Source organism: Zosterops lateralis (genome assembly GCF_965231275.1).
Source record: "Zosterops lateralis genome assembly, chromosome: 3".
NCBI classification, from domain to species: Eukaryota; Metazoa; Chordata; class Aves; order Passeriformes; family Zosteropidae; genus Zosterops; species Zosterops lateralis.
This window is the reverse complement of record NC_139764.1, coordinates 70325509-70337685: the sequence shown is the minus strand read 5'-3', so window position 1 is coordinate 70337685 and position 12177 is coordinate 70325509. Positions and strand designations below refer to the sequence as shown.

Sequence of the window (12177 nt, the reverse complement as noted above, 5' to 3'; positions counted from 1 at the left end):
GTTTACAGTCTGTTTTAACTTCTGTTGTCTCAGAACAACCCTGTTTGAAACAGAAGGACAGGAGCCAACAGACCCTGCAAGTTGTATTTATCAAGTAATCTTATGTCCTATTAACTTTACCCATTTATCAGGAATTTAAAAAATTTTAGTTATGCATTTTCAGGTGATAAAATTTATCACTTTTGGTAAACTGGCATAGTTATTTATCATTATTTGCAGTGTTACTGCTGTGGCATCCTTAGCTTTGGTGATAACTTTGTTCATGCTCCCAGGCACCAGACAAGGGCTCACAGTCCTGAGCCAGGGATGTGCAGCTGCAGAGTTCAGCTCCTCTAGGCTCTCCCTGATTAAGACAAATTCTATGATAATTCAGGAGGTGCAGTCTCTCCAGGCATTGCCTATTGGTTGATTTGGCCACAAAACAAAATTGTTCCAGTAGAGAAGTTGTAGGAACTGCCATTTTTACTTTAGATACTCTGCATCTTCTTGTTATTGCTAAACTGCACGAGTTCTACTCCACCAGCTTGGTTTTCCTCTTTAAAGGAATTTGAATGCCAGCAGAACTTTGGGAAAATGACATGAGGGCAAGGACATTACTCCTTGTATCTCCTCAAAACTAAAACACTTCCCATTTCCTCTCTTACTCTCTATTCAAGGGAGCTCTGTCAGGATAAATTATTTTAGAAATAATATGGAATGACATAAACAAAACAAAGACTATGAAACTTCTAATTGCTAGAGAGTTGACAACAAACTTCCATTATTCTATGTATCAGTTTTGTGCAATTCAATAAATGGAGGAATAGCTATTTTCTGTTATATTTAGTTAAAATACACTATTTGCTCCATGATTTTCAAGAGCTGTCAAATCTGAGTAGTACAGCCACCATCTACATGTCTCCACATATAACAGGCAGGACTGCTATAGGTGTCTGTTATAAAAGCTTGCCAGTGTCTCCCTTTATGAGACTGGCCTTTACTAAACTTGCAGCTACCCAGATTTGGGGTTTGAACAGAATTTCCTACATCAAATATCATTTGTGTGTCTCTGTGGGGGAAGGTTAATTCAGAACAGCTCGGTCAGTCCATGGACAAGGCTAAGGAAAATCATGAAGTTCAGTATAATACAGTTGCCTAAAGAAGAAAAAGTTAAGGCTGAAAAGATAGCATTAAATTTAAATCTTTGGCCAAGAAAAACTAATATTGAAGTCATTACTACAAATGTGAAGTCAAGCAGTGAGATTGAGAAAGACTAAAGGCAAATACCTCAATAAAAAAAAAAAAAATTGAGGCAGAAGACTCTGTGTGTTTTGCACATGAGACTGTCACAACAATGATGGTTGGTAACAGCAACATGGCTTTGGAAACAGAGTTTCAAAATCTCCCACTGAAAACACTAAGATACAAACTTCAGAGGAACATAGGTAAATGAAACTGGGGATATTGTCCACCAAGTAAGTCTAGAAATTTCCAGCTAGTCAGGAACACAATACTAAATTTACAATGGCAAAAGTCAAGGTAGAAATAAAGCAACCAAAAAGAAGCAACAAAAACCCCACACAAGTTTTTATTTATTTTATTTAGAAGTAAAATAAAACATGATATTTCCATCTAGAAGCCACTGGCATATGCTGCAGTAAATTCAAACATGGAGAGGCGGGCTTAGCTTTCAGATTCCTCCCAAATTCAGCTCCTTCCTTTTGCACTGGAGCTTTGTGCAAGCTCTGATACACCTGAGGACACAACTGTTTAAGGCAGCCGCTGGAGTTCAAGCTTATCAGCAGACGGTGCTTCAAAGACATCATCTTCAACACTTTCCTCTATTGGCTTCATCTTTGCTGAAGTTCTCAAGTAAGGAGATGTCCGGCCTGGGCCTGCCACAGGTACAGAGAAATTATTAGTTAATTTAACAACATGCACCTGTTACATAGACCTATTTGTGACAAAGTGGAAACAATCTGGTGATCCTGCCCTAGCTGCTTCATGAGAGGATTTCTACTTGAAGGTTTCTTTGTTATCTGGCCACAGGTACCAGGAAATTCTAGACATGGAACAGCCACACTGCTGTGAACCAGCAATGCCTGCTGCTAACCACAGACACAGCATTCTCCCCAAGTTCAGTGCAAACCCTGACTGCATGGGGTGCCCACTGCTTGTTCCCTGGAGATCGTTTTCTCACCATTTCAATCACCCACTGACTGGTCTCCATTCAATTACAGCAACATGAGTGCCTGCCCCAAGTACAAAAGGCATGTACATCTGCACACCTGCCTGGCTGAAGGGAAGGTTCCTCAGTGCACTGGGTGAACCTTGGATGGGCACATCATCAAAGCCACAACTGCCTCTAAAGCATGCTGAGTTGGAAGGGACTCATCAAAATCAAGTCCAGTTCCTGGCCCTCCTGCACAGGACACCCCAAGAGTCACACCCTTTGCCTGAGAGCATTGTCCAGGCACTTAGACACAACACTCTTGAACTCTGCCAAGCTTGGTCCTGTGACCATTTCCCTGGGGAGCCTACCCAACCACCCCCTGGGTGAAGAGCCTTATCCTAATAGCCAACATTAACCTCCTCTGACACATCTTCTTAAGTTTTACACAGCATGATAATTTAAAACTGATACAAGATTTGCACCTCCATAAACAACCACAGAGAAAACAAGATTTACAGGCAAAGGCCACATAGCTTTCAACTGACAGTGATTTGGCTGCAACAAAACTACATTTTAGAAAGGCAGCAACTTGTCTGCCAGAGCAGAGCTCACACCACAGTTATCACTCTCAAGACATTAAATGGAGTTTTTGTGCAAGTTACCACTGCAAACTACCTCTGTTGCAGTTAATTTTTCAGCATGAGGGTCAAACCAGAGAACTCCTTTGACACCAGCTGAACAGTTCCATTTTCTATTGTTCACTCTGAAACTGAATCTACATGTGGACATTTTTCTCAGTACCCTCTTCTAGATTTAGACCACTGCCACAGTGGTTGCAAACAGCTAGTATATGATGACCAAAAACATTATGGAAATCTTTGAAACCCCATTTGAGAAGAAAACAGCAGGAGATAAAGGTCATGCTAACAGACCATTTGCATACAAGCTAAAAATGTGAACGTTCTTGAAAAAAATACTGATACCCCTAACACACTCTGATTTTTAAAAAAGTTTACCAGATATACAGTAAAGTGCTGTGTTAAGAAAGCCCACTTACAAGGAAAGACTTGTCTGCATTGTATGTGTTACAGAGACCAATATACAGTCACAGGCAACACCAGTACATTTTTAAGTCACATTCACAAAGACAAGGTTTAGAATTGGCGTTTCAGAACTTCTTATGATAAAAATGTATTAGTATTTTCTTTTGAGATTAAAAAACTACTTAAACTGCCATAACACAGGGTTACTCAATCATATTTTTATATACTGAAATTGTTAAACATTTCTTTCCACACAGATATGTTTTATAGCCTAAGCAAAGGATAACTAGATCAATTAATTGGCTAATGTGCCTCACCCAAAGTCTGTGGGTACATTTGGATATAATACTGGCTTTTCTGGGAGGCATCCAAAGGCAAAAGTGTGCCTGAAAATGTTAAGTTCCAGTTCCAGCTTTTTTTTTTTTTTTTTTTTTTGGTAGATCTTTGTTTCAGTGTAGTTTATTGTTATTTTTTAAATGGTTTTCTTCTGTTTCAAACCACTTAATTCTCTCCAGAAAACAGAAGTAAGCCGCCAAAAGTTTGTACGACAGGATCCAATATAAGGTCTAATTCGCTCAGCCTGTTTGTTTCAAAGACATGATCTTATTTGCTCCAAACACGAAATTATGTCTACTGATGCCATTGTCCAGTGTTGGACAGATGTTCAAGTGACTGAGTCATATCTTCCTTTCACTACATTTTGTTGCCCTTTCTTGAGGGCCTAAACCAAAATACATATTAAAATTCCTGTGAAATCCAAGCCTGCTTTTAACCACAAGCAGGGAGCATATAATTTGATAATACCACTAAAAGCATTACCAAACCAAAACCTTTTTACATTCCTGCTGAGCTTAGAAGTTAACAAATACAGATGCATAAACCAGCAAATCTGGGATGTCTAAAACAAGTACCACAGAAAAAGAGACTGTATCTCTAATAAATATGTGGATGGCTGTCAAGCAATAGAATTACAGACTACAAATGGATACCAAAATATGATTTAAAGGACTGAAATTCAGGTGAAACTAGGCTTGTGATCAGGTTGAACTGTTTTTGCTTAACTCAAATTTTGGAAAAAGAGAGACCTCTATTTCACTTACTAATGAATTACATACAGATGGACCATGGATGTCAAGCACAAGTGTCACATGATAAACAAACCCCACTTTAATACCTTTTTGAGGATGCCTGCTGAGTTAATATGATGTTATCAATAGAAAACATCATGCTGCAAACGACTCACTCCGTAAGCATTATAGAACTCTTGTTGGTTATTTCCTTAATATAAAAGCAAACAGTTAGTTGGGTTTCTTAATTAATTAAATTCAAAACATACTTTTGTTAGTAATTGTGGTTTTGGACCTACTAATTAGTAATTTTAACCATTTTATTACTAAACACTTTGAAAAAGGATTAATATTAATTTCTTGAGAAAATGAGTCAAAGGTTATTTATAGCACTGATAAAAGCATAATTTTAAAATATGGGATTATACAAAAATAAAAATGCTCATTTTTTCAAGAAGATGGAAATTAGGAAAAGAAAACTCATTTGCATTATAACAGTTAAAAATTATATTTGTAGTGGAAGACTTTTGTCCACACAACAATCACCTAGCAATGACAAAACAGTATTCCTGTAGAGTTCCTATACAGGTAAGTTCCTTTCATACATTTTTTATTCAAATTTAAAAAAAAAATAAATTTGTCATTTCCATATGTTTCTCACAAAATCTTTTGAGGATTTTGGATTGTATTTCTTTGTTCTAAGTAAACAAATGTATGCCTGTAGAAGGAGGATCCAGGGAACAGCACTGGAACTCAATATGTTCCTTATACTAAATCTTAAAAAAGACAAAAAAAATATACCCCAACTGTTGCACTAAGAGCACCCAGCAGAAGATTTTAGAAAACACAGCAGTTGCAATGTAAATGGCAGATTTTTTTTTTTCAGTTTTCCCTGAAAACTTTTTTTCAGTCACCTGAAAAAAAATGTATACATGGCCACAATCCACACTGAATACAAATCTTTAAGCAGAGCTCACCTTTGTAGCAACCCCACTATTAGCAATGACAGTACCCAGGGATAACTGACATGCTATCTTGGCAAAAACAAAGACTGAAGCATTACAGTTCAAGGAGATGAACAAACCTTTTACAGAAGTCAGAAAGTTCACAATGAAAATACAAAGAATAAATAACAATACTTCCCATGGTGTGTGTTGCACTGGTGTAGGGGCAATCCCTCTGCCTCCTCAAAAGTAAGGGAAAATATTGGACTGCTACCTCAGCTGGGCTGAGGAATTTCTGAACATAAAAGACACGTACACCTCTCTCTCTTGGGGAAAGCACACCCTGTATACCAAAAAAAAAGGTACACAAACCAAGGGAAAGTACAGCAGAGAAAAGTGTATTTATCAAGTATGTGCAAAGCACAAATGCATCTTGAGGATTTATATAATTACAGCTGAACTTGTCATGCATTTCAACTGCTTTCTCCCAAAGCTGAAATACTGGTATAAGAGTTTTGCTGTTAAGCCTGAAAGAGACATTTTAATTCTAACTAATTGACAAACACAGTTTTACAATTTCTTTCTGAGTGTGCAAATTCACCCAAAGACTCTCTATGCCAAGGAGTGGCTTCAATGTCATGGGACTTTGCTGTGCATGGAACAGGTGAAAAGCCACTCGAGAGTTTAAAGGTAAAAATCAGAGAACAGACCAACACAGGAGACTTTGTGGCAGGAATCTGCTACAGGCTGCCTGACCAAGAAGAGCAAGCAGAAGGAAGCCTTCTTTCAGCAACTGCATCACAGTCCTTGGTGCTCGTGGGGTATTTTAACCTCCCCACTAACTGGTGGAAAGGCAACAGGGCTGGGAGCAGGCAGTCCTGGAGATTTCTGGAACGTAGCAGACAATTTCTTCATACAAGTGATCGAGGAGTCAACTAGGGAAGGCGCTCTGCTGGACCTGTCACTGATGAACAAGGAAGAACCCATCAGGGAGCTGAAGGCCGCTGGTAATCTTGGCTGCAGTGTCCAGGAACTGGTGGAGTTTAAGATACTGAGTGGTGTGCAAGACACATAGTAGAATTACAGCCTTACAGGACAGGGGACTGTGGCTTGCTCAGGGTTTTACTTGGCAGGAGCTCATGGGACATGGCCTGCAAAGGGACCCAAGGACAGATGGTTGATCTTCGGGGACATGTTCCTCAAAACACAAAGACAGTCCATTCCAGTGCACAAAAAGCTGAGCAAGTATAGTAGAAGGCTGGCATAGATGAACAGGAAAGTTCTGACAGATCTCAAACAGACACACACAAAGTGTAAGTGGGGATGAGCTCCTTGGAGGGAATACGGCCCAAGCATGCAGTGATGAAATGAGGAAAGCCAAACCTCAGCTAGACCTGGATCTAGTGAAGGGAAAAAAAAAAAAAAAAAAAAAAAAAAAAAAAAAAAAAAAAAAAATCAGCAACGAATGAAAGACCAGGGTAACTGTGAAGCCAGAGCTCAGTGATGCACAGGACACAGGAACATGAAAAGTCTGAGATATACAATAACTTTGTTTGTTTGTTTGTTTGTTTTTACTTCAGAGGTTTGTCCTGAGGCTGCTAGGGCTCTGCATCCAGTGGCAGAGACAGAGAGTGATGCTTGACTGACAGGAAACCTGGACTGAGTTAGGAACAACTTAGGTCGACAGAGTGAACACAAGATTGTGGAACCAATGGGCTGCATCCAAGGGTGCCAAGCATTGGCTGATAAAATTGCAAGGCCCCCTCTATCATCTTGGAAAGATGATTGCAGTCAGGGGAGACAAATGAAAATGCCATCATCACAGCCATTTTAATGAAGGGGAAGATGGAACACCCAGGGAACTACTGGCCTAGCAGTCTAAATTCATTTCCTAGGAAGATTATGGAGCTTGTCTCCCTGGAAGCCATGTCCAAGCACTCAAGGGATGGGAATGTGACTGGGAAAGCCATTACAGATGCTGATTGCACCTGACCACTCTGACTACTTTCCACCTTTGGCAGTGAGATGACAGGCAGTGTGTATGGATGGAGTACAGTGGATGTTGTTTACATGGATGGTAGTACAGCCCTCCACAGTCTGCCACTGAGTGCTTCCAGACAAATGGGTAAGAAACAGACTGGATAGATGGACTGCAGCTTTAGTGGAAAATCTGCTGTACTGCCAAGTTCACAGGGTGGTAAACAGCAGAACAAAATCCAGCTGTCAGGTTAGTTACCAGCAGTGTTCTCAAGGGCCAATGTCAAGGCCTATAACATTCAAGATATGAATGATCTGGTTGATGGGATGGAATGCACTCCTGCCAAGTTCACAGACAAGAGCCAGGTAGTGAGGGAAACTGCTGACAGGCCAAAGGGTAGGGCAGTGAGTCTGGACAGACGGTTGGAAAAAGAGAAAAGAACTGACAAAAAAAATACAAGTTGATGAAAGGCAAATCCCTGAACCCAGGACATGACACACCTACACAGCATTACAGCCTAGGCCCCAGGTGGCTGGAAAGCAGCTTTGCAGAAGCAAACCTGGGCATCCTGGTGGACATAAAATAGAACACGAGCCAGCAGAGTGCCCTGCAGTGAAGTGTGCCATCCATACCTTGGGCCACATATAGCAGCATATATTGACCCATATAAGCAAGAGCATAGCCAGCAGGTCAATGAAAGAGATTAATCCCCTCCATCTGGCAATTGTGAGACAGGATCTGCAGTGCTGCATCCAGTTTTGTGCCTGCCTGTACAAGAAAGATATGGACATACTGGAGCCAGAGAAGCGGAGTGCAACCCAGATGGCCAGAGGCTGGAGCAGTGATGGAAAGCCTGCAGGAGCTGGGTGTGTTCAGCCTGAGGAACAGAAGGCTCACAGGGAGTCTGACTCTTGTCTTTGGCTACCTAATGGAAGGCAACATAGAGAAGAGTGCCAGACTCTTCTCAGAGGCATGCACTAAATAAAGAAGGAAAACAAGCATGAGTTGCAATAAGGGAAATTTCTCACTGTGAGGGTGGTAAGCCCCTGGAGCAGGTTGCCCAGGGAGGCTGGAAAATCTTCCAGCTTGGAATTATTCAAAGCTTGACTGGACATAGCCCCGCTCTAGCTGATCTTGCTTTGGACATGAGGCTGGACCTGATAATGTCCAGAGGTCTCTTACTACCTCAGTGGTACTGTGATTCTGAATGCCCTTGCAGGGAGTGGAGGAGAAAAAGAAAACAATACTGGAATTTTCATCAAACTATATCCCAGATATCACCCTTGATGTTCTACTAGGGTGAAGTACTAACAGGGCTTTTGCTTCCATCTATCTGGGCATTCAGACTACACCAATGTTAAGGAGTAAAACCAGATAGGCCCACCAGGTCTGAAGGTGTTACTGGATGAAAACTGTGAGGAACATAATGGAAGAGATAATTAAACAGAAAGACACAAATATTTGAAAACATTTCCTCTTCTTAGCAGAGACTTTAACCATAGCAAATAACTAGCCGTGATTTTTTCCTCATATATTTGAATTCTAATCACTAAAAAATAATATTTCCAAAATCAAAACAAATAATCCTATATGATCCTTTTAAATGCTGTTAAATTAACAGCTTATGCCAAATGCAAAAATTGAGCGTCCTCTGGGGCTTTTTTATTCAAACATGGCTTTCAGAATTCAGGTTAATGTTGACATTTAGATTCAGATGAACTAAAAACAAACGTCAGCAAAAGCCTAGAAAGAATAATTTAGAATGTTTTCATAAAGGAATAAATTAAAAGAATAGGAGCAAAAAGGTCAGACATGTTTTTTTCTCTCACTTCATCTGTTCTCTACTACTCCTGTCATACAAAGCACAGCAGAGGAGAGCCTGACAGTATACTTGGAGATTTTCCAGGTGACATAAAAATACTGGTTATATACCACATTCCTCCAGACCCTGCCAGTACAAACTATCTCAGGAGGAAAAGTAGAACATCAAGTCGCTGAGGGAAAATGTTTTGTTTGAGTTTTTAATTTCTACAAGCACCAGTGACAGATGAAAGGACATACTACTATGACCGGCACTGTACCTTCGGTTTTGCCCCATTACTATAAACATTCCATATTATGTCTAAACACAAACATTATGCCAAAGATTATTACTACATCTTTTTTGCAGTATGTACACATGAGGTGTCTTCATTTAGAACACAAAGCCTCATGCATCTAATGACTGCCCTCCTTAGTTACATCCTCAAAAGCTACAGTCTGCTCCCCACAGAGGGCAGCAGGAGTTCTGCAGCAGTCAATGGTCAACCTGAGCTGTGTTCAAAACTGGCACAAACTATTCTGAGCACTCACGAAGAGAGGATGCAGAGGAAGTCCCACGAAGGAACATCTGCAAGCCGTCCTCGCTGTCACTGGTACTGGCCATGCTGTTCCTCATCTGCATCACCGAGAGCTGAGAGCAAAGGCTGGGCTGTCGGTCAATCTTCTTTGAAGCCTAAAAAAGAAAAAAAATATTACTTTAAAAAAAAGATATCAAGCTAATTAAAATTAAAAATGGAAAATTACTACTTCCCTTGTAATAGAAGGGAATGCTCTGGTCTCAGCCATGATTATACAAAAAATTGTTATAGGAGTAGATTCTATACAGTGTAAATCAATTTAAATGACAATAGAAAATGCCAATAATATACTGGAATTGGAACATTGACAAGTATCAAACTTCACATTAATTATTCAATTTCAAATTGCTTTTGCACTGAAATTTTCATGTATTTTCTTATAAAAAGCTTGGGGTTTATTATCTGGTAATTCATTATTTAAATATGATGCTCTGCAATTAAATGTAGTCTTTATTATGAGGCTGGTCCTCCTTGCTAAACAAAACAGCATGCTATACAGAGAGGCAATTTATACCTTAACAGAAACATGTTCATTTTCCTGGCTTTTCATTTCATCATTTTAGAAAAGTGGTGAACGTCATTCCTTGCCAGTAAATGACCATTTGCCTCTGGATTCTACTGCAGACTAAATGCATCAGGTGAACATTATCCTCTCCCTGTCAAATGGTCTGAGGCGCTTCCATTTTGCTTTGAGTAGCCTTCCTGAGAGGCCTTTATACTATAACATTCACATGAAGCCATACATTGTACCTTGTTATGTATTACTGCATGTCAGAATGCTATTTGAGGTATATGTGAAAGGTAGCAATCAATGGCAAGACTATAATGGATAACTCCACTGAATTTTAAAAGTCAGGAACTAGTATCCTATTTCATGCAGAAAGGAATGGCTACTTTCCCAACACGAGTGAAAGCCTCCTTAGGTAGCAGAAAATCACAAGTTTTCTTACAAAATGAATTATTATTTTTCTGTTTTCCAAGGAAAAAATATTTGATAATTTTTACCTTCTTACTACCGTCTTGAATATGAATAATCAATATTCAATTTATTTCCGCAGTCCTCTAGGTTACAGAAGTCAACTACATTTTCTGATGAGATTGACACCAGTTAAAAGACATCAAAGAAACCAATAATATTTATATTTGAAAGTGAAACTTGTGAGAGGTGATATGTACATAGACTGCTGGCAATGGGAAAATTAAGAATTTATTGGCAGTTCTCATGTCAAGTTATGTAGGAAGAGCTCAAGCAACAGGATTTTTATTTTAGGAAGAATAAAAAGATACTACAAATTTCCCAAATGCTCACTCAATTTTTACAACATATATTTTCAAAACTTACTATAATAAGCCAGCTACAATGATCTTAAATTTATGTGACTATTGCAACTAAAAACAAAGACTCAGTACAAACTGAAGTTAAAGAGTGCAGATGTTAAGTCAAAGGAGGGGAAAAATTTGTTGGATTTTTAAATTCTTCAAAATTATGATAAGGAATAAGTAAGGAGACAAAATTAAACTAAACCAAGATAGTTCATATATCCATCAGTACACCCAGATCACTTACCAGGACACCTAAAACCCACTCCTCTCTTCAGGCAAATAATGAGTTATATTCAGACCACTTAATGTTTTCTATGTAATTATATCTATTTATATTTTATATGTATTTCATGATTATTTCCACTAACTGTATCCTATCAACAATGTTTGCCTTTCTTCCTTTTTTTTTTTTTTTTTTTTTGCATTTGCAGCCCTCAAAGACACATGGAAATTATTCTTCCTAGCAATCAGAATTACATAATTATTTGTTCCCAGCAAGAATTGTTTTTAAAGAAAAAAAACTCTGAAGCTTCTTTTTACAAAGGCACTCATTTGTTAGTGAGAAAGGATATCGAGGAAGAAGCATATCTTTAGCTACTGGCCATCAGGTCTAACAGTTAGCTAGAAACATTTCCACAGGCTGCTCAGTTCTGAACTTCAGTTACTCATCTTTCTTGTACATTACTGTCCTAACTTTAACAAATGTTGCTTCTGACAGAAATGTTGCACTGACTCACACTAAAAGGCCATGAGTTTGCATTTAGCAACTGAGGGCAGCAGGTTAAAATAAGGTGCTTTTAGAGCATTTAAATTTGAAGTAAAAACACATTTGTATGTGGGATGAAAATTCCCAAACAAAACTTAAAGTTGCTTACCTTGTCATTTAAGGTTGGGTCATTCAATGAATAAAGTTTATTTGTAATATCTTTGCCAATAAGGTACTTAAAGATCTCATAAAGAAATGGCTCAGACTCCAGAAAGTAAGTCAGCCGTTCCCTGGACCAGCACAGGAACTTGCAGTTATCATCTGCAATAATGGTGACCTGAAAAAAAATACATTATCAGAATCAGCACATTTAAAAATGTTTTAAGAGGAGCACACTTAAACATGCTTTAAAAGAAGTGATATTTTATTTGTGACTCCAGTCAAAATAACTCTTAAAGCCATATAGCTTTTTGGTATCCCTTTGTTATGAATGTGATATTTACAAATGTAAAAATTCTCAGCTATTTATTGTCATTATATTTTTAACTGATACGTGTAGCCGGTT

At 38.8% G+C, this 12177-nt stretch overlaps 1 protein-coding gene across 4 annotated transcripts in view; it reads right to left on the bottom strand.

Annotated features, from left to right (window-relative positions):
- Nucleotides 1–1598: 1598 nt before the first annotated feature.
- Nucleotides 1599–12177, bottom strand: part of POPDC1 (popeye domain cAMP effector 1) — a 51244-nt gene continuing 40665 nt past the window's right edge. For 3 of the 4 annotated variants that reach the window (XM_083857845.1, XM_083857847.1, XM_083857846.1), the window contains exons 6-8: nt 11782–11949; nt 9537–9678; nt 1599–1874 (exon numbers count right to left, since the gene is read on the bottom strand). In XM_083857845.1, coding sequence (XP_083713971.1) covers nt 1750–1874; nt 9537–9678; nt 11782–11949 — 435 coding nt within the window. In that variant the 3' untranslated portion in view covers nt 1599–1749. Of the gene's footprint in view, nt 1875–5427; nt 6171–9536; nt 9679–11781; nt 11950–12177 lie in introns of those variants that run through there. The other variant, XM_083857848.1, reaches the window with a different exon arrangement.